Raw genomic sequence first — 27,885 nt, forward strand, 5'->3', positions numbered from 1 at the left:
TCAGCAAATGATGCTGGGAACACTGGTTATTCACATGTAAAAGAATGAAATTAGATCTATATATCTTACTCTGTATAAAAAAAAATCAAGGGGCTGGAGAGATGACTTAGTGGTTAAGAGCACTGGATGCTCTTCTAGAGAACCCAGGTTTGATTCCCAGCACCCACATGGCAGCTAACCACTGTCTGTAACTCCAGTTCCAGGGGATCTGATGCTCTCTACTTACCTCCTTGGGCATTGCACGACACAGATGCACCTACACACATGCAGACAATACACTCATATGCATAAAATAAAAATGATGAATAAAATATTTAAAAAATCAATTCAAAGCCAGGTGTGGTGGCACATGCCTTTCATCCCAGCACTTGGGAGGCGGAGGCAGGTCTGCCTACATGGCAAATTCCAAGTCAGCTGGGGCTACAGGGATATCCTGTCTCCAAAAAACAAAAACAAAACCAAAATCAATTCAAAATGGATTGAAGACCTTAATGTAAGATCTGAAATGCTAACTGCAAGAGGAAAACACGTCAAAATATCGGCATGGGGAAGGACTGTCTAAAAAGGGTTCCTTTTAGCTATATTGATGAAGGGGAATGCATGAGATTTAAAGGATTCTCCACAGCAAGGAAACAATCACCAGACTGAAGAAAGCACACATGTTAGTGCACACCTGTAATCCCAGCATGTGGGAGGTAGAAGGAAGATCAAGAGCTCAAGGTTACCCTCAGTAAATTTGAGGCCAGCTTGGGCTATATGAGACCCTGTCTCAAAGCAACTATTAAAAAGTGGTACATATAATACAATGGAATTTCACTCAACTGTAAAGAATGAAATTGTGTTTGATGGAAAAGGGATAGGACTGAAGATCACTGTGTTAAGCAAAATAAGCCTGATTCAGAAAAACAAATATTCACCTCAGCCTGACTGTGCCCATATATCCTAATAGTTTTTCTAGCAAATGTGAAGGCATTACTTGCATTCTGTTCAGCTGGCCCTAGGTTGGAATGGAACACTTAGGAAGGTATGAACTTCCCAACTACCAAACTCTTTACCCACCACACAGTCCCTGTCCTCATTCGGTATCTTCCACTCCCCTGCTGTCTCTGTTCAACTAAAACTCTTTTGAATCTCTACTTTCTGCTCATCTAGATTCATGATTCCACCTTTGTCAGGCCTTGTCTGACTCATCTTTCTGGTTCACTCACCAAGAGAAATCTAAGTCTTGTTTGCTTTTGTGACTTCCCTCTTTCCCAGGACACCAGGAAAATCTCCAAGTACACAGATGGCCACCCCAGGACTTCCACTGCCTACTCAGCATCCTTGTCCACATCCCATAAAACACCACCATCTGTTCTCTTCATCTATGACAAGTGAGGTCCTGCCTACTTTATGAACCAAAGGCGGCAATATCCCTTTGGACATGTCGGCCTCCTTCCTCACCTGCCAGAACCTCCAGGTCTTCCTCTAGATCCTCTCCTCAGAAACTCTGTGTTTCCCAGGTAGCATCCCCCTTGTGTACCCAACATACTAGGCACCCCTTGTTTCTGCTGGCTCACGGGTCTCTCACTGTGTGTATGGAGTGGTGCCCATCCTTTCTTCCAGCTCAATAGCCATTTACAATAAAAATCAACAGATCTGGGCCAGCAACATGCCTTTAGTCCCAGCACTCAGGAGGCAGAGGCAGGCCCATCTCTGTGAGTTCAAGGCCAGCCTGTTCTACATAGTGAGTTCCAGGCCAGCTGGGGCTACAGGAAGACCCTGTCCCAAAAAGACAAAAAAAAAAAAAATTAAAAAATTAAAAAAATCACAGATCTTGGCCAGTAAGATGGTTCAGTGAGCAAAACTGCTTGCTATGTAAGCCTGACCACCTGAGTCCCATCATTGAAGGCACAGAAGCAAAGAACTGACTCCTGAAAGCTGTAAGCTGTCCTTTGCTCTCCATGTGCACTGTGGCAGCACACTTAAGTCCATATTTATATGCTCATATATTCTCTCTCTCTCTCTCTCTCTCTCTCTCTCTCTCTCTCTCTCAAGTCCCATGGACCAACCACTGTTAATAGCTACAGCAAGATTTCATACAGAAGTTACCAAGCCAGCAACTTCACAAAAAATCAAAACATTTATCAAAACATTAGTTTGATAAGGTTTGAAGTTCAAAGAAATAGAACTATGAAGCCTCATGAACTACTCACTCTTGATGCCATTTACAAGACAGAGGTCTGACCAACAGAATTTCAGGCAACTGAAATTCTTCCTTAGTAGAAGAAAGCCCTTGGGATGGAGTCATGCCAACAGCAATTCCACCAGGCCCTGGGTTTGATTTCTGGGGCCTCTCTAGGGGTTCCTGTGCTCGCTGGGAACTAGTCTTGCTCTGTCAGCATGAGATGAGCGATAAAACAGCCTAGGTAAAGCCCAGAAAATGGAAGGAGCTCAGGAGGGGCCAAGCTACAGAGGTACAAAGAACTCCTGATAGGCTCCACAGAGGGAAAGCGTCCCCATCACATGCAGGACACAAAGTGGCAGCCAGGAGGGTGAGTGGGAGCAGCCAAGGACCTCTGAGATGAGAAAATCAAGTTCAAGTGGATAATTTATCATAGGTATTGGGTGGAGAGGGAAGATGATGATGGTGGGGGAGATTTTGCATTTGTGGCACTCTAGGCTTATAGCAATTAGAGGAACATTTCAGAGAAAGGTAATATTAAACTATGAAAATTAAATAGGCACAAAAATAAAATTCATGTATGAAGAGTCAAGGCAAATGAGAATCTGTAGCTAAACTTGGTGGCACCACAGTGGATGCCCTAGCCATGGTGGCCTGGGCAGCTCTCCAGGGCACACCGGCTAGGAGACTGCTTCCTGTGGCTATTCTGCCTGTTGACCACACTTGTAGGGGACCAGAGTCCACTCTTACACTGACATACTTGATATATGACCCACTTCAGGTCCAGCATAGGACCAGGTGCATTTTAGGAATACAGAAGAGGCTTGTACAATCATGTTGATGTTCTCACCATATGGAAGATGCAGGTTTTGTTAGTACAGTTCACAGAAATTCACATTTCAAGTGGTGGGTGATGGCACACAGGGAAAGGAAGCAGTTACTGTGACTCTCATCAGTGCTAAAGTGGGAAGGAAACAGCCACATAAAGGAATAATGAGGAAAAATTGGCAGCAATCTACATCTACTGACAGTTGTTTAGGTTATTTTACTAAGTGGAAGTAAGGTAGTATTACCCTACTTAAGGTAGTAATACTACCTTTTAAGGTAGTATTCTTTTTTTAAAAGCCCACCTCATTTAAGAATATATGTGTTATGTATGTTATATATATATATATATATATATATAGTGTGTGTGTGTGTGTGTGTGTGTGTGTGTGTGTGAAAATGTCTTGGAACATAAAATGCTTAGAATGATCTCTAAGAAGTATTGAGTGGTCTTATTTTCTTTCTCTACACATTTTATTTGAACTAACACTTATTAAGAGTGGGCATAGCGGTACAAGACTGTAGTGTTAGCACTCAGAGGCAGAGGCAGGATGACTGTGATCTTGAGTTCAGCCTGGAAAACTCTGTGAGATCCTGTTTCAAAAAATAAACAAAAATTATTTACAAAAGTAATCTGCCTGAATTATTTTGTTGTGGTGGTGGTACTGGGACTGAGCTTAAGGCCATGTACATGCTAGGTAAATGCTCTATCACTGTGCAATTAAAATATTTATTTATTTTACATGTATGAGTGGTTTGGCTGCATGTATGTTAAGTGCAGAGGCCAGAAAAGGGTGTGGGATCCCCTGGAACTGGAGTTATGGATGGTTGCTAGCTTGCTATGTGGGTGCTTGGAGCCAAACCCAGGTCTTCTGCAAGAGCAGCCAGTGCTCTTAACTGCTGAGCCATCTCTCCAGCTCCCTTTTTTATTTTTCGAGGCACAGTCTTGTAAGGTTGCCCAGGTGGGTCTCAAACTTGCCATCCTCCCACTTCAGCCTCCTATGCAGCTAGGATTATAGAACTGAGCCCCCAAGCCCAGTTCTTTTAAAAGAACATTTATTGTTTAAATAATATGAAAAAAGAGATAGCATTGTTATTTTGTAAAACAATTATGCCAAATCCTCTTAGAGAGAGAAAGGGATAGGGAGAAAAGGGGAGGGAGAGAGAGGGAGAGGGGGAGGGGGAGGAAAGGGGAGGGGGAGAAGGAGAGAGGAGAGCTCTGTGTGACCTGGAAGAAGTTATGTAGCCACTATGGGTCTATGTTCTCTCAGATGAGAATGCATCTGGATCATTGAGACAGTAGACTTAGTTAACACAGGCTGAGTACTTAGACAGCTCTTGCCTCCATTTTGCTAAGCTGTTGTTTTCATTTGCAGTGCTGGGAATAGGACCCAGGGTCTACCATGTACTTGGCAGGCACTTTACCTCTATACTCCAAGTCCTCATGCTTATAATTAATGTCAAGCTAAGCTGGTGTAATAAAGAAGACTTAAGGGGAAAGTTGCTACTAGAAACATGAAGACTGCTAGCATTACTCAGGAATACAAGCTCTTCACTTTGTCTTTTCTTTCCTGATGCCAAACTTCTGCCATTAGTAACAGAAGGAAAGATGAGAAGGCAGGCATGAGGACAGAGGCTCAACTCGGTATTCTTCAGCAGTTCCAGGTAAAGGCTGGGTGTGATTACAATATTCTTGATTTCAATCACACTATTTCACAAAATATCTCCAGTCCACTTCTCTTGTAGGAAGAGCTCACAATCATTCTTGAGGTCAAAGATCTATAGCAAGAAAATTCTAAACTAGACTGATCATAGGAAATTGTCAATGTTAAAACAACACTTGACTACCTAACAATGCAGAAATGTCGACAAACAGAGTTTCATCTATATAGGTATCAATGATGTTTGTGAAGAAATCTTAATTGCATAGGAAAAAAGTTAAGGTTTTCACCAGGATTGATTCTAAACAGGACGTGCAGAGATAACAAGAAGCTTCAAGTTCAAACATAGAAACAAGAACATCCTTAATTCAGAAGATTATTATACTTTGTTTTATAACTAATAATACTTTTTTGCCCTACACAAGCCAGGAAATAGTAGATCCTGCCCCACAGGCTCACAATCTAAGAACTACAAACTGAAATGGGACCCACAATAATGACCTGAGAAAGTCTGCTTTTATGTGTGAATTTTTTCTGTTAGGTCTCTCTTCTTATCCCTATGACTGACCTTCCTCCCTCCCTCGCTCCCCTCTCCCTTCCACATTTATTCTCCTCTACTCCATGTTTGGAAGCAGAACTTAAGTGAGAGAATATCAAGAAAACGTCTCTGTGCTGTATGATGCAACGAGGAACACTGAAGACTACAGTGAAAAGCTCATAAGCCAATGGAACCATCTGAAGAAGGAGAAAAGGAAAAACAAACAAACAAAAAACAAAACAAAAAATCCCACTGAGGGTAGAGTCTGTGGAAACAAAACAGGTTTCAAGGAAGTTGAAGAGATACCCAATGTTTATCTTAGTACTGCATGGACTAACACTTTAAACTTAAAGAGACTGGGGTATGTCAGTGATAGAATACAAGATATTAAGGAAAAGTTATCTGTAAAGACAATGTCTAAGTAACAATGGGCTCCCTACAGGTTACAATGAGGCCAGTGATTAAAAAAAAAATCACTGAAGAGGTACCATGAACAGAGATGTTAACTGATATATCACAAATGAGATAAACACTGGAGAGTTTAAATGAATCAGTGGTTAACATACATGAATTTACCAAAGAAGTCTTTAAAAAACCATTAGAAAATAAGGATTATTTGCAGTAAAAAAAATCATTTATTTGTGGGCTAGGGTGATGGCTCAGAGGTTAAAAGCACTGGGTATTCTTGCAGTGGACCGGGGTTCAGTTCCCAGCACCCACACGGCAACTAACAACCAGTTCCAGAGACCCAACGCCCTCTTCTGGCCTCCCCAGGTATTGCACACATGAGTACACTTACATACATGAAGACAAAACACTCATATACAGAAAATAAAAATAAGTAAATTTTAAAAATCATTTATTCATTAAAATATATTTCTAGGGGCTGGAGAGATGGCTCAGCAGTTAAGAGCACTGACTGCTCTTGCAGAGGATCTGGGTTCAATTCCTAGCACCCACATGGCAGCTATGAACTGTCCTTAACTCCAGTTCCAGGGGAATCCAAAGCCCTCTTCTGACCTCCACAGCATTGCACGACACGGGTGCACTCACATACATGCAGGAAATACACTCATACATATATAATAAAAATAATAAATAAAATATTAAAAAAATATTTCTAATAATCCCTTAGGGTCCTTGAAAAAGAGTTTGTTCCTGTGAGATGTAGTTATTCTTCCTGATATGCAGTTTACTTGATCAAGATAAGGAGATAAGGAGGCTTGCTAAATACTGGTGTAATATTAAAATACATTCTCAGAAGAAACCATTGTTTTTCATCATAAAAAAGTAGTTTTATTTTTTTCAAAGTACAGATGAATATGAAAAGGTTTCAGGCCTATGTTAGAAACAAGTAAAAGGTATTTAACAGATATATAATTATTTTGGTGGAAGAGGAATCAAGAGGTTGAGCAGTAACTAGAAAAAGAAAAGCAATTTCAATGTTATTAATCTATTCACTTAAATTTAGTAAAGTTCACTAGTCCTTATAAACATTAGTCCAAAGTTATCAGACAGATTTAAATAAAAAAGGTTCAACAATTATATAGAGAGACCATAGTAAAGGAAACGAGGGTAGGAAAAGGGCCAAGGGAGACAAGGAGCAAATATAAAGGTGATTCCCATAAAAACCAAGAGTGAATGGCAACTGCACTGATCCAACATGGATGAAATTGAGACTAAATTAATGGTGAACTAAAAATGTTGTGAAAAGTAATTCTAAATATATTTACAGGAGGATGTTTTATCTTTATCCTTCAACTTCACTTCCCAGGAATTCCCTCTGTCAATGTTTCCTAAAGCTTATGCTTCCACAAAGATAGATCCATTGTTAGTGGCGCACTTGTAAGCCCCAAAAGCTGAGGTAGAGGGATTGCCATCAGTTCAAGAAAGCCCAGGCTGCACAGAGAGGTCCAGGCTAACATGGGCTGTATACTGAGATCCTGTCTCAAAAACAAAAGAAGGCAAGAGAAGGCTTGTGAGCTAGCTGCAAGGAAGCTCCAAGGGGGTTAAGAGGCCACTTCTTGTGGATGAGGAGCTCATCCTATAAATCTACTAAATCAGATGTGGCTGTAAGCTGTAGGCATGCTGTCTGTTATCAGCAGACCTTTGTGTTCACTGTTCACTATAACTCAAAACTGATGCTCAGACTTGAGAAGTGGGGGGAACCTGTCTTTCTGTATTTTTACATGCACCCATGGTTCTATATCAGGAACTTCATACAATAAATTCCTAAAAATGTGCTTTGAATATACTTTTTTTTTTTTTTTTTTTTTTGCCTTTTGAATCAGGGTTCCTATAACCCCAACTGGCCTGGAATTAGCTATGTAGACCAGGCTGGATCTCACAGAAATTGGCCTGCCTCTTCCTCCCCAGTATTGGGATTAAAGGCATGTGCCATCGCAGTTGGTTTACTTTTTTGATTCTTATTAATTATACTTGGGGCTAGAGAGATGGCTCAGTGGTTAAGAGCACTGGCTCTTGCAGAGGACCCCAGTTTGGTTCCCAGTATCCACCTGGTAGCTCACAACTGCCATAACTCCAGTTCCAGGGGATCCAATACCCTCTTCTGACCTCAGTGGGCATTGCATGCCTGGGTGCACTTTAAGACACATGCAGGCAAAGCATTCATACATATAAAATAAAAATAAATATAATTAAACACATTTGATTACAATTACCATCTTAACTTCTATTTATACCCATTTACGTGTTACAAAACTTCCATGCAAGTTTCTGATTTCATTAGCATTTGGTACATTGTATAAGACTCACCATTACAGCAGGTTTTAATAGTGTAACTTAGCTTGGCAAATAAATACCAACTTGATATTTTATAGAACTTTTAGAGTAAAACTACCTTGCTCTTAATATTTTTACAAATACATACTTTGAAAAGATCAGATCTCATTTTAAAGCAAAGACAACTAGTCACATTTTGCAAGTATAATGTGGAGTTTGGATCTTCTCTATATCCACGATAATTATACTTTTGAAGAAAGTCATTTGCCACTATATTTTCATAAGGAAATAAATTAATTCCTTGCTTAGAATTTTCTTTTTAATATATCAGTATTAACTTCGAGAATAGATTTTCTTTCAATGAAAGGCATATGCTCAAAACTCAGGTTCAATTTTTGGATATTCTGGGTCAAATATAGGAGAGACGATTCTCTTAAAGAAGTGACAATAAAGCACTGCTAGTCCCCATGCTGCAGACTGTACTTCAAATGCTGTGTCCTAATGTTATCCTCAGTTTTGTGCTCTGCTATATAAGGGAACAGCTTAAGAGAGAAGCACTGATGCTACAGACCAGTAACTGTCCTTCATGGGACACAGTTCTCCGCAATTAAAATCAGGTTTTCAACCAACACATACGTTATTTCATATTGTGGGAAACTGTGTCTCTAGAGTAGCTTTCTACTATTGCAACTCTTCCTACTGGAACCTAGCACTGTCAGACTTTATCTTAAAACTAGAAATTTAGCTATACTTTCTATTAAAATAGAGCAGAAAAAGAAATTCAACTCTTTTTTTTTTCTTTTCTTGCCATACTAGAAATTGAACCCAGGACCTTGTGCATGCTACAAAAGTGCTCTATCATCGAGACACATCCCCAGGTCTTCAGCTCTGCTTAAAATTTTTTTTTTCATTTTGGCATTATTTTATTTACTAGGAGAAACAACTACTACCACTTAAATAGTAACAAGTTATTGATTTTTAAATGGAGATATTTGCTCAAGTGCCTACAAATTACATGCCATTCTCAGATTTTAATATGGCATGCATAGTATTAACTTCTAAATTTTTTTTCTCATTTTTAAACTTAGCATACAAAGTATTAAATCTCATTCTGGCATTTTAAAACAAAGTGTGCTTTAGTAGATTCTTCTACCCCAACTTCCCCACACCTTCGCTACCACTGATTGCCCCTGGGACCCCACCCCTCCAGTCTCTTTTCCTCTTTCATGTTCCATGTGTCCTTTTGGCTTCCCCGCAATCCTTACTCATCATCTATTTTTACCCTCTCTTGGCCTTCTTTCTATTTTTTTTTTTTTTTTGCTTTACTCACATTATACCTATCTCTTTCTATTATACACATACACATTACAGGGTGGGATCCAAATATGGGAGAGAACATGCACCTTAGTTTTTCTGAGATTGGGTTACCTCACTCAATTTTGTACTTTCCAGATCCATCCATTTTCCTGCAAATTTCATTTTTCTTTACAGCTTAGTAAATGTCCAACTCTGTTTTTGATGGAAGCTCTAGCACTGTGCATTTCAGCTACAGCAGGCTGACATTTTGAAAATTAACAGACAGTAGTTTTTGGCCCATATGAGATACCTGTTCCTTCATTTCTTTCATTTTTTCCAGCCTCTTGAGTTTTGTGGCATACTCTTGAACTTCTTTTAATCCAATATCTGTGCAGAGACGAACCAAGAAACGCAGGCCTAAAATATAAAAAATATATTTAGGAAAGCAGGTGTACAAAGTGGTTTCAGTTCAACAACTCAGTGAGCCTGGCAGAGGCAGGCTAGATGCTGACAGCATTTCATTTTCTCCTAAAACAAATTACACTTTACAATCTCTAGACCTGGGAGAACTGACTTCCTCTTAGGTGATTAACCCTGTCCTCAAGCTGCAAGATCTTAAAAAGAACATGGCACAAGGATGACACTGGGTGAAACAGATGTAACATTTGTTAATGTGCCAATGAGAGCGCCACACATACATGAAAAAATTGTAAGGGAGATTGAGCTACAAAATGTAAAGTCTATACAAACAATAATAATAACTGCCAACAAATGTTCTTTTTTACTGTTAGTAAATTCTTTCTTTTAATCAATATTATTCATATTATATGCAAAGCACTGAGAATGTAAGAAAAGATACATTTTGCATTTGGGCTTGTAGTCAACATTGAATTTGTATAAGATAATCATAAGAGAGGGTGGATGTAGGCAGGCATGGTAGTGCATGCCTTTAGTCCCAGCAATTAGGAAGCAGAGGCAGGAGGGTCTCTGTGAGGCCTCAGCCAGCCTGGTCTACATAATGAGTTTCAGGCCAGCTGGGACTGCATAGTGTGACCCTGTCTTAAACAAAACTAAACAAAACAAAAAGAGAGGAGAGGGTGGATATGTCAGTCTATGAACTGATATCCAGGGGAAGACCTGGAACATTCCTATACCCTGCCTCTGCCTATGTATTCTTCCCATCCATTCCTACACTTCCATTCCTGGATATTTTTTATCACTTCATTGCATAAAACAATAATAAAAAGCCCTTTTATTCCTCAGAGACATTTACTCCACAGTTTTGCCTGTTATAGGTCTTATACAAATGACTTTATGTATGTATTTATTTAGACAAGTTCTGACATGTCCCAGGCTGGTGTGAAATTTGCTGTGTAACCAGGATGATCTTGAATCTCTGACCTTTTGGTTTATCTCCTTTTGGCATAAACTACCAAATCCATTTTTTTTCTTATTTAAAAAATGTATTTTAGAATTTGCTTTTGAATTTAAGATTGTGTTGATAAAATTAGCAAAGTTAAGCAGAGAGTGGTGGCTCATGCCTGTGATCTCAGCACTAGGAAGGCTTAGGCAGGAGGACTACCACAGTTCCAGATCAGCCTGGGCAAATAGTGAGACGCTATCTCAAGAAAACAAAGCTTTGAAGCACAAGGAGCAAATACTAAAACCACAGTAATTTTTTTCTATTTAATGAGGTGAGACTAATTAACAAGACTTCTGCCATTTGTGGCCTTGATTATTTTGAAATAATATTTTTTTTGGTCTTTTTGAAACAGGGTCTCCCCATAGCCCCAGCTGGTCTAACTTACTATGTAGACCAGGACAGCCTTGAACTCACAGAGATGTCTGCCTCTGCCTCCTGAGTACTGGGATTAAAGGCGTGCACCACCATGCCTGGCTGAAATAGTTTTCTTATCTCATTTCAAAATAATTTGTTTTTCTCAATAAATAGCAATGCAGACTATGGTAAAGAATTTGTAAAATATGGGGGCTAGAGAGTGGGTCAGTGGTTAAGAGCACTGGTTGGTCTTACAGAGGACCTGGGTTTGATTCCCAGTACCCACATGGCAGGTAACAACTGTCCCAACTCCAATTCCAGGGGATCTGACACCCTCTTCTGACCTCCATAGGCATTGCACTTATATACATGCAGCCAATACACTCAAACACATCAAATAAAAATAATAAATTAAAAAAGAATTTTTTTTTTTGTCTTTTTGAAGCAGGGTCTCCCTGTAGCCCCAGCTGTCCTGGAACTCACTACATGGACCAGGCTGGCCTTGAACTCACAGAGATCCGCCTGCCTCTGCCTCCCAAGTGCTGGGACTACAGGCATTCGCCACCATGCCCAGCTTAAAAAAAAAGAATTTGTAAAACATGTAATGGTACAAAGAAAAACATTAAATTTAACCATTACTGCTTCACCCACAGACAATGCTAAATAAACATTTTGGCGTGTCTTAATATTCTTTTCTCAGTTATCAAGAGAACAAGCAAAAACTAAGTTAAAAAAAAAAAACAACTGTTTTTGAGGCAGGGTCTCAAGACAAGGTCTCAAGTTCAAGACCAGAGTGGCTCTGAACTATGCAGCTGGGGCTGGCCTTGAACTTCTGATCCTCCTGTCTCCACCTCCTAGGCATGCAACACCATGCCCAGCTTATGCAGCACTGGGGATAAAACCCAGGGCTTCATGCTTGCTAGGCAAAGCACTCTACCTACATCTCTAGCCCCTAAAAATAGTTTCTAATGCCTGGAAAATATTTCATGATATGCTATAATTGTATTCATTTACTTGAAAAGTTTTTCCAAAATGTTGGTGTGCCTTGGGATACATTATTAAATAGTGGACTATAAATCCAAACTTTACCATCACTTTGAGGTTCCTGATAAATACCTTAATTCTGACCTCCTTTTACCCCTGGTAGAAGTTTAGGAATCTCACTGCTTTCCTTTCCATGACAGTAGAGCACTGCTCACACAATAGGTGTGCTTAGTATTGCAATATTTTTTTTTCTAACTATCAGAATCGAGGTTTGCATTCTCTTCCATTCTCTTTCACAATGTTTGTTGGTCAGGCTAACTATCTTCCTCCAGTAGGACTACAGGGATCTACTACCATGCTAGGCTTGAACCATATTTCTTGACAGCCTTATAAATAAGGAGGTATATAAATGTTTCTCCTCTCACCACAACTACCACTGAAATTATGCTTTTAATTGTTTAACTAGATGTTAAATTAATTTCCACCCTACTTGATTGAACATTTTTTTAAAGTTCCTTTTTTGAGGTCTAAAGTTGGAGTCAGCTTTCTAGTGAACGTTCAGATTAAGTATTCGTGCTGAATAGCTTTACTGTCAACTTGACACACCTGGGTTGAGGGAGCCTCAATTGGGCAATTACCTCCATTGGATTGGCTGGTGGCCATGTCTGTGGGGCATTTTCTTGTTTGTTGAGTGATGTGGGAGGGCCCAGCCCACTGTGGGTGGTGCCATCCCTCGGCAGGTGGGCCTATGTTGTGTAAGCTGGTGGAACACTGGCCAGAGGACACCAATAAGCAGCGTTCCTCCATGGCCTGTGCTTCAGCTCCTGCCTCCAGGTTCCTACCCCGAGTTCCTACCATGGGCTCCTTGATGAACTGTTCCTGGGAGATGTGAGCTGAATAAACCCTTTCCTCCCCAAATTGGTACTGGTCAGAGTGTTTTGTCATAGCAATGGAGAAACAAATGAGAATACCTGTCATTCCTCACACACCCTTGGTCAATGCTCCTGCTTTCAGCTCTGGGCAGCACACCTCCTTCTTTGGGTGCCTCTAGTCCTGAGGTTCCTTGGGTTCGGGGTCATACACTGGCTTCTTGTTGTTCTCTCCCTAGGTTACTCTGCAGCTTTTGTCTAATGCACTATGAAGGAAAGTTTTCCAAACTTTTCCAGAATTTAATTATGTCTTTGTCCTTTTAAGTTCATAATTTTTAGAAGATGTCTTTGTTGTATGTAAGAAAGCATATGTTCCACCTGCTACATTTTTTCAAGTGACATTTTGAAATAGACTGTTCCTATATTCCTGTGCTTCTGTGCTTCTGTTCTTCCGTGTACTGCTACCAGGAAGCCTGGCCCTGCCTTCCCTTCCCTGCCTGGCAAAAACGCTGTACCCTTCCTTCCAGGCCACATCCACTGTCATTGAATCTCGCAGAATTAAGAGTTCTGTACTTCCACAGCATTTTAGACATTAAAAATTATCTCATTTATTATACTGTATCAGTGACTGGACTACTAGAGAGCCCTAGGGGGCAGAAATCAATATTTAATATACACTGATGAATCCCTAGTAAACAGGAAACAGTTGATAAAAGTATTGCAAAGGAATTAATAAGGAATGAGCAATTAGTCTTAAACTAATACCCAATTAAAAATATTACATGTAATACATACTCTAACAGAAGACAAATGTCTATTGAGATAAACATATGCTAATGAACCCCACTTTAGGTGCACAATGAACACGTCCTCTAAGGTACCTAAGAGGACGACACCACAAGCAAATCTGACTTATTTTCCTACTTGCTCCTTTCCCTGTTTGCCATATTTCAGAGAACAGTGAATGGCTCCATCCTTCCAGATGCTTCTGCTTAGATCTGTGGGGGTTATCCTTGACCCTCCTCCCCAGCTAATGTCCAAACACCCACAGATTCTGCTACTAATACCTTGCAAATAGTCAAAATCTGAGTACTTTCATTTCCACTGCTATCACTTGAGTCCAAGCTCACACTATAATTATCTATTATTCTTGTATGTGTATATGATATGCATGTGGAGGTCAGAAGACAACTTCTGTGTATTCAATTCTCTCCTTCCACTTTTATGTAAGTTCTTGCAAAGTCATCTTTTGTTCCAGACTTCAGTTACAGAAGTGTGAGTCAAGTTTACTCTGGTGATGCTCTGAAAACATGTTGTGTTACTACTCTTCTGCTTCAAGTTCTCCAGTGGCTCATCATCCTCTCCATTAAGCTACCAATGAACCCCAGCTCCAAGCTGGGGGAACCTACAGGTTCTGTAGCCCCGCTCCTGGCCGTCTGGCTCCCTTCCTCCTGGTCTTCCATCCATGGTCTGCTGTGCTCCGGCCTGCAACACTCCATGTCTTCATGGTTTGCTTCCTTCTGTTCTCTCTGGTTCCTGCTCTACTGCTACCTCAAAGGCCACCCAGGACTACCAGTCCAGCACACCAGCCACTCTGTGCTCTCAAGCTCCTCTCCTATGTCTCCAACTTGCTACTACTGACATATAACAGGCTTCCTAATGTCTTTCTTCCCACTACAATACCAGATCCATGACTCCAAGGATTATGATCTATTCTACACTCAGTGCTGAATGGTGTCTGGAATATAGTAGTCACTCATCAAGAATCTGTACATAAACATCCAATTTATGTCCATTAAAATACTGTGAAAATACCAGTCCTCAATAATTCAAACTGCCATAACTGCTACATAAACTGCATATATATATACATTTATCTTAATAATTCACAGTAAGAAGGTAATTTTTACTTTTGTCAATATACTACTGTTTCTCTAATCTACATCAGTGGTTTGACATAGTTAATATAAAATAAAAATGACTAGTTTTAGCACACCAGTAATCCCAGTACTTGTCAGGTGGAGGCAGGAAGATAACAAGTTCTAGCCAAGCCTGGGTTACATGAGACCCAACCTTAAACAAAATAAAACAAAAAAAACCCCCAATTCTCACAAATAAACAATACCAAAAGTATGTTTTGGCAGCTATACGATAAAATTCAGCTTGTCATCTGTAAGTCTGTGAAGCAGGCCAGTTTTGGATAGGAATATATTTTGAAACTAAGTTATCCTGTTGGATTCACCTGAAAATGATTCTGCTTCAAATAACAGTCCACAGACATTTTTTCTACAGCTCTAGTTAAGGTAGTCTATTAATTACATTTGTTTTGAAAATTACACAGTAGGGTCAAAATCATCTCAGATGTTCTTTATGGTATACACAATCATCCAGTTAATTTTTAGAGTAACTCTTAAAGCTTTCTATAAAGGAAAAAAATTGGCCCTCCTGGCCCTTGTGCCAGTGCTGTGGCTACTCCAGTGTTTTTCATCTGATAGCAGTTCTATCCTTCAGGGGACATTTGGCCAGCTTGGAGAAGCCAGGCTTAATAACAGGTACAGGTGCTACTTGCATCTAGTAGGTAGACACCAGGAATGCTAACACAACCTACTGGATGGTCCCACACCCCAGGATTACCCAACCCCAGAGGCCAGGCCCAATAGGCTATTGGCTACTCTCATGCACCATCCCGGACCCCTGTCTCCTGAGTGGTTTCTAACGTGACCAAGATTAAGGATTACACAGATCCTAACAGGAGAGGGAAGTTGAATATCATCAAAATACATTGTATGAAGTTCTCAAATAATTAATAAAAACATTATATAGAAGAGAATCACACAGAAAGCTTTTAAAAAAGAAATGAAGAAGCAGACCCTTGGGCCCACTGCAAACCTAAACAACAGCCTCTGATGGAAGAACCAGAGTTTGTACTTCTTAAAAAAACACTATTTTTATTTTATATGTAAGAGCATTTTGCCTGCATGTATGTAAGAGTACCACCTGTGTGCAATGGTGACCGAGACTAGAAGAAGGCACCAGAAACTCCAGGAAACTTGAGTTACAGATGGCTGTTAGCTGCCATGTGGGTGCTGGGAGTCAAACCCAGGTCCTCTACAAGAACAGTCAGTGCTCTTAACCAGAGTCATCTCTACACCACCTAGAAGTCTGTGCTTTTTAAGAGTTCTGCAATTGACTGCTACATAGTCCATTTCCTTATTGACATTTGGGTACTGTGGCTGTGAAGTGATGAATCTACTTCTGATCAGCATTAGACACCTTGATCTACTCTTCACAGATCAGAGCTGTCATCTGCTGTGGAGCTCTTATCAAAAGCCAGGAGGAGGCATCTACCTAATCCTTGGATCAGTCTGCATCACCAGAAACCTTGGCTTAGGAGAGATTGTTTTTACTGAACTCTAATGTGTTTCATATTATTAAAGGACAAAATTAAAGTCTTCCCAGCCAGGCATGGTGGTACTCACCTTTAATCTCATCACTCAGGAGGCAGAGGGCAGTTCTCTGTGAGATCAAGGCAGGCTGGTCTACATAGTGAGTTCCCAGGCCAGTGGGGGCTACTGGGAAACCCTGGCTCAAAAAAAAATCTTCTCAAAAATGTTATTTTCTTTGCTACAAGGCTGTTCTTAAAGTGCCTCCTACACCTTTCAATGACTGTCTGCTACATCTCAGGACCTCAACATGAAGAACTGAATTTCTTTTTCCTCAGGGAATTGCTTTTTTTTTCCTTAAAAAAAAAAAAACAGTAAAAAGTATACAATTAATTGCAATTTTCCTCTTTTCATTGACTATAAGGCAACTCAGGAGAAAACTGATAACTTAGTGGCAAGTGTATGAATATGGTGATTTTATATTTTTATTCAACCTGATTTTGTTGTTACAGCTATAATATTTTATCACTGCAAAAGGCATCAAGTCCATAGTACAAGATAGAAAATCAGCAAACGTTTTCTATAAAGCTAATTTTACAACTGATAAGTAACCTATCAAGATAACATTTTAAAATTAGTAGCTGGGGAAATGGCTCAGTTTGTAAAGTGTTTGCTGTGCAAGCATGAAGTGCTTACTGCTCTTGCAGAGGACCTGAGTTAGGTTCCCAGAGCCCACGTTAGGTGGGTCACAACCACCTGTAACTCTAGTTTCAGGGAATCTGACACTTTCTAGCCTCTAGCCTCCACAGGCACCTGTACATACATGGTACATATAAACTCACACAGGCACACACAGATTTGCATATGTAAAAATAAATCTTTAAAAAGAGCTGTTAAAAAATGCTTTTCCTGGGCTGCAAGATGTCTCAGCAGATAAAGGCACCTGCCATATAAGCCTAGTAACTTGAGTTTAAGTAACAGGACCAATGTAAAGATGGAAGAAGAGAACCCATCCTACAGAGTTGTCCTCTGACCTACCACATGCACACCATGGCACATGTACACACACACACACACACGAATAAAAAAATTCTAAAAATGCCTTTCCTATAAAACATTACTATTTATGAACTCTGAAAAATCAATAATCCAAAATCAATCAATCAATCAATCAATCAATCAATCAATCAATCCATCCATCCATCCATCCACCCACCCATCAATTTTGGGAGTTTTTTTGAGACAAGGTCTCATGTTGCTCAAGCTGGCTTCAAACTCACTATATAACTGGAGATAACTGAACACTGAACTTCTGATCCTCCTGTCTTTACCTCCTCAGTATTTATCTGTAGTATGAGGGTTACAGGCATGTACCATCATATCTGGTTTTATTTGGAGCTGGAGATCGAACTCGGGCCTTTGTTCATGCTAGGCAAGCACTCTACCAGCCCCAAAATCTGTTCTTAAAACTTTTCCACAAAAGCTTGAAATGTATTTATTTAGTAAAAATAGGACATAATTTATTTAGTAGGAAATAGAATATGGTATTATACTTAAACCTATCAACAACTAAATTCTATAAAAATCCACACTTATGTAGTCAAATTTTCTGACTACATAAGAATATTTAAACATATACACTATATACAATATTGCTTTCATTTATGCATGCAGTAACTATAGCAAATTTAATTATACATTAGAACACAAAATGTGGTATCCTTGTCTTAAAAGCTATAAAATATAAGGTCACTTACATTCAACATTTTCTGGAAATTTCCTGTGAATATCTTTATAAGTATCTAATGCTTTTTGGTAGTTACCTATAAATAAAAAAAAGAAAAATGTTAATAGTAGCTACTTATAGAAACTAGTAAGACTCAACAAAATATTGATTTCAACCCAAAGTATGGTCATACTTTAATGGGTTACTAGAAAGCTTTCATGTGTACCACAAGCAAATATATGTCATTATTAAATAATTCTTGGAAAAATATGTAAAATAAAATTGAAAGTTGTGGGTGTGGTGTCTCATGCCTGTAATCTCAGTTACTCAGGAGGCAGAGGAAGTAGTTCTGCTGTTGGATAAAGGCCAGCCTTACTACACAGGGAGTTTCAGGTCAGCCACATAGTGAGCCTGGGTCTCAAAAAAACAAAAACAAATGAATAAATAAACAAACTTGAGAAAGGGCTAGAGTAGAAGTAAATGGGTAACAGTTGAAACTTAGTTTTATTTCTCAACGTAAGTATTTTAGTGGCTAACATTAAGATCTTCTCAGAACTAGGGTGTGGCTCAGTGGTCCCATGTTTGGCTAGCATGTGTAAGTAAAGCCCTGGGTTCCATCCCCAGCACCATAAAAATAGAGAGGAGAAGAGATCCAATTTCCTAAAAAGGATTATTTCAAAACAACTGATAAATTTTAAAACAATTTAAGTCAACAATAAGCTAATAGTAATTACTAAACTAATAGTGATTTCAGTGTGATTATATTTAGTAAGATGAGGAACATATATTTACTGAATGCAATTTCTCTTTTCTTCTTTTCCCCCTCCTTTCCTTGTCCTTCTTCTTTCCCTCCTCTCTCCCTCACTCCCTTTTTTCTTTTTTTCCTCCTCAGTGCTGAGGACTGAAGCCAGGACCTTGCCCATGCTAGGCAAGTGCTTTACCACTGAGCTATATCCACAGGCAGCAATTTGTTTTACTATAAAGATAAATTAGCTCATGCAGGAGCAAACAATAGGAAAAATGGGCTTGGGTTTAAAATCTTTACTAAAACTTCAGCAAACAAGTTATGAATCTGGCCGTTCCTGTACTAGACTGATCACCAATCCAATCCTTTGAGGAGTGGTGAGACTTAACTGAGGCAGGGCTAGGAAGCACCTAGGGCATACCCACAGCAGACTCCCACTGACTACTAGCTTCTTTGAACCTACAGTTCTGTAACTCAAGCAGGCTGTCTTTAAATCAATCCAATTAGCTGATGTGTGTGTACATCACATGACTAACACAATGACAAATGAGCCAGGGCAGTTAAAAACACATTGGTGAAAATGAATGTATCTGATAGGAACCATAGTAATGTTAATGATTAAGCCCTTCAGTGACTTGAGGACTACACTAAATGCATAAAATATTACTGGACAACTCTGGAGACACTTTCAGATTATAAGAAACCTCCCACACAACTCAGTGTGAACACTGTCAACTTTCATGGTTTGTGCTTCCCTTAGGCCAAAGTCTTTCTTTACCTGAGCATTTTTTTTTTTTTTCCGGTCTTTTTGAGACAGGGTCTCCCTGTAGCCCCAGCTGTCCTGGAACTCACTATGTAGAACAGGCTGGCCTTGAACTCACAGGGATCCACCTGCCTCTGCCTCCCAAGTGCTAGGACTAAAGGTGTGTGCCACCACACCCAGCAGCCTGGGCATTTTTATGCTGTATAGAAGGGTTTAGAAATTTCTTAACACTGACCTCCTATTGAATCTGATGTTTTAAGCATATATCACACACCAGTTAGTCTAAAGCTATCGCATCTCCATCAGGACAGCAAACAAAAACCATGATATGTAGTGTTCTTTGTCATAAGTAACACAACTCCCATCATCCTAGTTCTGAGCTTTCCTTGGTTTTTTAGATGTAAATTGAGACTCACTTGAGTAGAAAATGGAAATACGAATTCATATAAAAATATTTTGTGGTGCCGGGCGTGGTGGTGCACACCTTTAGTCCCAGCACTAGGGAGGCAGAGGCAGGCGGATCTGTGAGTTCAAGGGAAGCCTGGTCTGCATAGTGAGTTCCAGGACATTTGGGGCTACAGGGAGACCTTGTCTCAAAAAGACCAAAAAAAATATTTTTGTGGTTAACTCATAAAAATGATTATATGTTAACTTCAAGAAATCCATTTTTAAGAGAGTTACTGGAATTGGTGATTAATACCCACCTTTCAGGCTAGGGTGTAACTCAGTGGAAGAGTGCTCATTCTTAAATTCAATCCAGGGCCAACCCCTTGCTCCCACCCAAAATCAGAAATTAAAAACAAAAACCCAGCACTTTGTAAGCATAACATTTTCTGTATGCAGTAACTATTATGCTTTTCATACAGTATGCTTTAATTATATGTAGCTGTTTAGAAACAATGCTTAATGAATATTCAATTGGAACACCATTATATGCATAATTCCCTAAAAGAAAAGAAGCAAAATAAATAAATGAATAAAGTCAAAACATTTACCACTTCTTCTAAAACAACTAGCTACCATCAGCTGCCATTTCACTTGTGTGGGCCTATGAAAGAAATAAATTAATTGAAATTAGAGGTGAAACAAAAATAATCTAAAATGTTACAAGTTTTATTAAACTTTATACCTGTAATCTCTTTCAATTACTTTTGACCTTTTATTAGATCATCTTATCACTTAAAATAATAGATATATAATTTCCTTCATTATTACCTGTCCTATTAATATTGGGACATTTAAAAGTCCTTTAAAATTCTACCTGGTTTCTGTCCCTATTTAGATATTCCCACAAGAATCACTGAAGTGCTTGGTAAAAATCACTCTATTATGTTTTAAATACTATTTCATCTTTAATAATAACATCCAGCTTCACAAATTTAGGAACTAAGGAATATGTGATTTGGTGCTAGGTTTTAACCAAAAATAAGAGTAAAAAAGATTTCTATTTAATTCTTTTTCCCCTTAACAAGAAATCAAATTCTTTTTTAAAGTAAATAATCATAACCAGGACTTCTAGAGACCATTATTAAAAATACTAAATTGGGCATGATGGCATGTTCCTAGTCTCAGCACACAGAGGAGGCTGAGACAGGAGGATTTCTGTGACTTTGAGGCCAGGCTGGGCTATGCAGTGAATTCTAGGCCAGCCAGGGCTACAATGTGAGGCCCTGTCTCAAGAAAACAAAAACAACCCCATACCCCTAAGTTCTGAAGCATTCATAGACCAGGGAACTGTTTAGTACTCCTCTCACTCTTCTCAATCTCCCTTCTCTCTCTTCTACTTACCAATGGCTTCAAGACAGTCTCTCGATCCCGACCCAATTTGATGGCAAACCAACCAGCTTTGAGTTAGATAGATCTGGTTTAAATCTCAGTGCTGCTACATGGGTAAGTTATTTAATTTCAAGCCCACAGCCTACACACCCTACCCACTGTGATCTAAATAAAATACACATTTAACCATATTACTTCTCTCCTTAAAATCTGTCATCTTCCCCACCCACATGTTAAATCCAGGATTCTAACCCAGTTTATCTACTTTCTAGTCCCTTTCCGCCTCTCCAACTCCTCTTCTGCTAGGCCTTGTTTAACCTTTCATGCTTCAGCAAATCCACACAGGAGCATGGCTACAGGAGCTCGATGCCAGGTCACACACACACCACCTCTGCCAGCCTCTGACATCCGTCCACACTCTGCTGGATCTACTGTTCTGTGTCCTGTCCTAACACAAGACTCACTCAGCACTGCATGTACCACTGAGTTTTTTTTTTTTCCTGAATACCAGTATTACCCTTTTTCCTCTACAAATGTAACCACTATGACTTCCAACACTGTCATCTTAGCCTGTATTTGAACTTTATGAGAATAAAATTATATTTTACATATGTATATATATCACTTTTTTATTTTTGGTCTTTTTGAGACAGGGTCTCCCTGTAGTCTCAGCTGTCCTGGAACTCACTATGTAGACCAGGCTGGCCTTTAACTCACAGAGATCAGCCTGCCTCTGCCTCCTGAGTGCTGGGATTAAAGGCATGCACCACCATGCCTGGCCTATAACACTTTTTAAACAGATGAATTGTTGAGATATAATTTCCATATCACAATTCAACCACCTAACGTATATAATGCAATTTTTACATATATATGACTTTTAAAAGTTATGATGAAATAGGGCTGGAGGGATGGCTCAGCAGTTCAGAGTGCTTACTGTTCTTCCAGAGGACCCGAGTTTGGTTCCTAGCACCCATGTCAGGCGGCTCACAAATGTCTCTAAATCCAGCTCCACAGGGATCTGATGTCTTTGGCCTCCTTGGCTCTTATGTGTATATGTGTGTGTCTGTGTGAGTGTATGCCATATGTGTGTGTGAGTGCCTGCAGAGGCCAGAAGAGGATGTTGGATTCCCTGGAACTAAGTTATAGTCAGTTGTTAGCTGTGTGATGTGGATGCTGGGAATTGAACTCAGGTCCTCTGGAAGAGCAGCAAGCATTCTTAACCAGTAAACCATCTATCTCTCCAGCCCAACTTTTACCAATTTCTTAATTTCCCTTGTTCCAAGTCTATAGAAACAACAGATTTTTATATCCTGTAATTTTACTGAATTCATTTACTATATTTCATTTTTGTGCAAATTCCTCAGAGATTTCTATATGTAAGGTAGTATCTGTGACCAGAGATATCAGACTTTAGATATGTCACCCATTGTCTTCTGGCTGCTGGTTTCTGCTAAGAAATCTGTTGATTTTATTCAGCATTCCCATCATGATGAGATACCTTTTTCTTGTTACCTTTGTGATTCTCTCAGCAATGTGATTACAGTACCTCACTGTGGGTCTTTTGGGTTGTTCCTACTTAGAGTTCATTGAGTTGAAAGGACTTGTAGATCCATGTTCTTCTTCAAATTTGGGGAATGTTGCCTATTATTTGTTTAAATAATCCTTTTCCTTTTTTGGAGCTCCCACAATGCAGATACTGGTCCTACTGAAGGTGTTTTATGATAATAATCATGATAAATACACTAAAGAGCATTCTCTAAAACTGAAATAATGGATCACATTGAATAATGGAGGAGAATTTCTTTTGCTTTTTCTTTTTTCCCTTCAATCTTTTCCTTTTTTTTGTCTTTCCTTTTTTGAAACATGATTTCACACTGTGGCCTAAGAGGCTGGCCTTGAACTTGTGACAAATTTCCTGCTTCAGTTCGCAAGTGCTGTGTTAATAGTAGTGAAGCACCATATTCAGCCTGAGCTCCAATTTATTCTAACATTAAAAAAATTTTTTATTTTTATATTATGTGTATGAGTGTATTGCCTGCATGTATGTAAGTGCACCCATGTCATGCAATGCCCACGGAAGTCAGAATAGGGTGTTGGATCCCCTGGAACTGGAGTTACAGATGGCTGTCAGCCACCATGTGGATACTGGGAACTGAACTCAGGTCCTCTGTAAGAGCAGCCAGTGCCCTTAACTGTTGAGCCATCTCTCCACCTCCAATTTCTTAACATTTTAAGACACAATTTATAGATATACAGAAAATACAAAAACAACAGGATAGGCTTAAACCATTGATAAAGATACCAAATTACCAAGAACCACAAAACTATAAGATATACAATCAAGAGGGGAGTTTCTATCATAAAGAGAACAAGAAGAGATTAAATAATTCAGCTACATGCCAAATTCTCCATAATATGCAAGGAACTACATGATGAACTAGTAATCCTACCCTAAAGAGCTTATATTTTATGGTAGAGGTAAATTTTATATAGCAAATAATATTTAGCACATATATGTATAATTATGTCTGTTAAAATGCATTTTAAAAATGATTTAGCATACAAAAGGGAAATTATGATGAATAGCACAGAAAACAAAAATGCAGAGGTAATCTCATTTATATTGAGTACCTCTATCACCAAAAAGAAAGTAAGAACAGATGAGAAAGAAGGTAAATGCAAAGAAAAGTAGGGAAAGAGAAACTTAAGGGGCTTTATACAAAAGGCATCTATTTTCAGGGAAATCAAAGCATAAAATAAAGAAGAACTGCAGTGATTTAAGAGGAATGAAGAGACAGGGAAACACTTAGGACAAAGGAGTGTTTATGCAATGCAGATTTATATAACATTGATTCATTAGGTTACATAATTTATGTGGATAGCTCTTCTCAATATAGGAATAGAATAAATGACTGATTAACCCAAGAATAAAAGTTTGGGGCAAGAGAGAGAGGGCAACAAAACAAGAGAGAAAATGGGACCAAGGGTGCCAATAAGAAAAGGAACAAAGATAATCAGTTAAGCAGTCCAGTAAGGGCACACACAGAACGGAATCCAGTAGGAGGCTGAGACTGCAAGAGAAGGAAAGAGTCAAGGAGCTAGAGGTTCAGTATCATCAGAGAGGCATGCCAGAAAGTAGGGAGAATGGACATTGGAAAGAGAAGTTACACTCAGACAGGTACATATTATAACAAGGTTTTATTGCTATCAACATGATTAGCATCAGGAAAGATCCATGGCTAACTGCTCAATGGAGTTAAGTAGGTCAAAATTTATGAGGCTAGTACTGATAAGATGGAGAGAAAGAGCATAAACTAGACTAAGTAAGAGAATAACTTGCTTCATTTTATCTTTTATCTTTTGAAAGAAGAAAAACCTTGGTCTAATAAAACCAAGGCTATTCATTTAATCAAGTCTGTTTGAATCACAACGTCTACTTTGTGACAATGAGGAAGTTGCTTAACCTCAACATTGTTTTGTTTTTTAATGTTATCACATTTTATTTATTTATTTATTTATTTATTTATTTATTTATTTATTTATTGTATACATGCGGAGGTCAGAAGCCAACTGTCAGTAGTCAGTTCTCTCTTTTTTCCATGTGGGTCCCAGGGATTGCACTCAAGTCGTCAGGCTTGGCAAGTGCCTTTACCTGCTGAGCCAGCTGATCTCTTTGGCTCCTTGTTTTGGTTTTAATATACGGACTCACTCTATAGACCAGGCTGGCCTAAACCCCTTGGCAAATCCTCTCACCTCAGTCTCCTGAGTGCTAGGATCACAAGCCTAAGCCCCTACACCTATTCTGGGATGACTGTGATACTAGCATAATGATACATATAACTAAGATTTAAGGATGGAACAGTATGGTTCTTAAATGAGGAATGGTCTAATGGCTAAGCTAAGGTAGCATTAAGTGTAATAAATGTAACTTTAATCCTAAAGCTGTAATTGAACTAAAAGTGTTCCTCTAATATTCATAGTACTATAATTAAAAGTTATGTGAAACCAATGTAATAAAAATCAATTGCCTAATAAAAATTCTACAAAGAGACTACTTAAATCACAGTGCCTTATGTTATCCTTCAAATGATTTTAAGTTGTATTTTATTTCAGAATTCAACCCAATCAAATACAAAACAGGGTATGACATATTGCAATTTTTAAAAAATTTATTATTTTCATTTTATGTGTATGCATGTATTGCCTACGTGTAGGTAAGTGCATCTGTCTCATGCAATGCCCACGGAGGAGAGAAGAGGTTGTCGGATCCCCTGGAACTGGAGTTACGAACAGTTGTTAGCTGCCATGTGGGTGCTGGGATTCGAACCTGGGTCTTCTGCCAGAACAACCAGTGTTCTTAATCGCTGAGCCATCTCTCCAGCCCCTCCAATTATTTTTGAATCAGACATGTATAAGCATTCTGATATGAACTTAAATGATTTACAGTAGCTTAATATTTAATGTACAATGTATATTATAGCACAAATTGAACCAACACAACTTTCTTCTATTAGGATTCTTCCAGCGGTGAAACTGTCCTAGAACTGAGACAGGCATTCTCTAACTTATAAATAAATAATACTTGTTTACTGAGGTATGGATGAGAAAAATATGTAAAGTACAATATAAAAGGTATTTTATAATCCTACCAAAAGTAAAACTAATAAAGACAAAGCAAAATGAGCAAAATATAAGGAAATGAAAATAACTCATGAATAGTCATTAAAATATTTTTGTGAATGTACTAGGCTTATCAGATATTAATTTTCAAGGGACAAATATCTCACTATAAGACATTAAATATAAAATCCAAATAGTTACTTACTGTATAAGAGAAGCTCTTTCAAAGAACTGAATGGCTTTTTCACAAAACTGGGTGTCAATGTAATAGGCTCCAAGCCACTCAATGACTTCAATATTAGAAGGGAAATACCTATATGACTAGAGAAAATATGGAAGTGACAACATAGCTTCAGTAGCTATACAGAATATACTGCTTGGTTACCTGTTGTATGGATTTATTTGTCCAATATGAAATTTCTTCATTAAAAAGTATGAGCTGTCCAGACAGTAGCAGGGATATCAGAGTATAAGGGCTCTAGTGGGGGGAGGGAGGCTGTGGGAGGGTGCCATCTGGGAAGTGGGTGTATAGTTGAATAAGATGGTTAGGGATGTTCTGTGTGATACACACACGCACACACACACACAAAATCAACAATTTTAAAAAATGTATTATATTTGAATAGGAAGCATGGAAATTTATGTCATGCTAGTCTCAGCAGAGGTGATAAACATTACCATTGAAATCTACCCGATGACTTTATAGACATACACAGGCACCAAGGATCCAAGTGCAACCGATTATGACTAATAATAATCAGATACATACAGATTAGAGATGCATGCACCAACATCTCAGTGTTAGTAGCAAAAACAATGAGTCTTTCTGCAAGGAACAATATATTCTAAAGTGAAATGGAGATCTTTGTTTTTTTGGCTTTTTGAGACAGGGTCTCCTTGTAGCCCCAGCCACCCTGGAACTCATTGTGTAGACCAGGCTGGCCTCAAACTCACAAAGATCCACCTGCCTCTGCCTCCCAAGTGCTGGGATTAAAGGCGTGCACCACCATGCCTGGCTGGAGGGCTTTCTTAAAGGTTAAAAATTCATTCAATTTTATGTCTTATAGGGCTTATACTGAGTTCAATATTGTATAACTGTATTAATTCAACTGTGAACCTAGAAACTTGCACCCACTTGAGATGTACTCTTGCTCTGGAGTGTGTCACTGAATATGTTAAAGCTGTAGTGAAATGCTTCTTCTAATCATGTAGTTATTAAAAAAATTTTTAAATGATAAAAAAAATAATTCTAAGCATAAAAATTTGCTCCAGCCGGGCGTGGTGGCGCACACCTGTAGTCCCAGCACTTGGGAGGCAGAGGCAGGCAGATCTCTGTGAATTCAAGACCAGCCTGGTCTACACAGTGAGTTCCAGGACAGCTGGGGCTACAGGGAGACCCTGCTTTAAAAAGACAAAAAAAAAAATTGCTCCTTAATAATTAGTGGATGTGAAAAAATTACCACTGAAATCTGCCTGATGACTTCATATCCATGCTCAGATGCCAAGGAGCTCAAAAAGTAACCGACTGTGACTAGCAATAATCAGATATATAGAGATTAGAAATACATGTGCAAATATCTTAATGTCAATTGCATTAAAAATGAATTTTTCTGTATGAAACTGTGTATTTTAATAATGAAATGGAGATCTTGTATAAAGGTTAAAACCTCATTTAATTTTATGTCTTATAAGGTTTACACTGAGTACAATATTGTATAACTGTAATAATTCAACTGTAAATCTAAAAATTTACAGCCAGTTTTGAAAGAGATGCATCTTAGCTCAGAAAATTGTTATTGAATATGTCAATGCTATTGTAATGAAATGCTTCTTCTAAGTATGTGGTTATTAAATAAATAATTTTAAAAAAGTATGAGCTGTCATGAGTAAAGTTTTGAAACTATACATGATTTAGAAAACAAGCTTTTTTGGACAGTTATAAATTATTTATGATAAAAGTCATATTTAATATTTGAAAGAATCAAAAGAGGCAAATCATTTAAGAAAAATAAA

General features: G+C 38.7%; 1 protein-coding gene across 4 annotated transcripts in view; it reads right to left on the bottom strand.

Annotated features, from left to right (window-relative positions):
- Positions 1–27,885, bottom strand: part of Ift88 (intraflagellar transport 88) — a 130,326-nt gene that overhangs the window by 28,276 nt on the left and 74,165 nt on the right. For all 4 annotated transcript variants that reach the window (XR_003847974.1, XM_008824332.3, XM_008824333.3 and 1 more), the window contains exons 20-23: positions 26,078–26,193; positions 20,469–20,521; positions 17,997–18,062; positions 9,537–9,643 (exon numbers count right to left, since the gene is read on the bottom strand). Coding sequence is in view for 3 of the 4 variants with exons in the window: in XM_008824332.3 (XP_008822554.1) it covers positions 9,537–9,643; positions 17,997–18,062; positions 20,469–20,521; positions 26,078–26,193 (342 nt within the window). In the remaining variant the exon portion in view is untranslated. The remainder of the gene's footprint in view (positions 1–9,536; positions 9,644–17,996; positions 18,063–20,468; positions 20,522–26,077; positions 26,194–27,885) is intronic.

The sequence above is a fragment of the Nannospalax galili genome, unplaced genomic scaffold (genome assembly GCF_000622305.1).
Source record: "Nannospalax galili isolate Female #2095 unplaced genomic scaffold, S.galili_v1.0 scaffold388, whole genome shotgun sequence".
Taxonomy (NCBI): Eukaryota; Metazoa; Chordata; class Mammalia; order Rodentia; family Spalacidae; genus Nannospalax; species Nannospalax galili.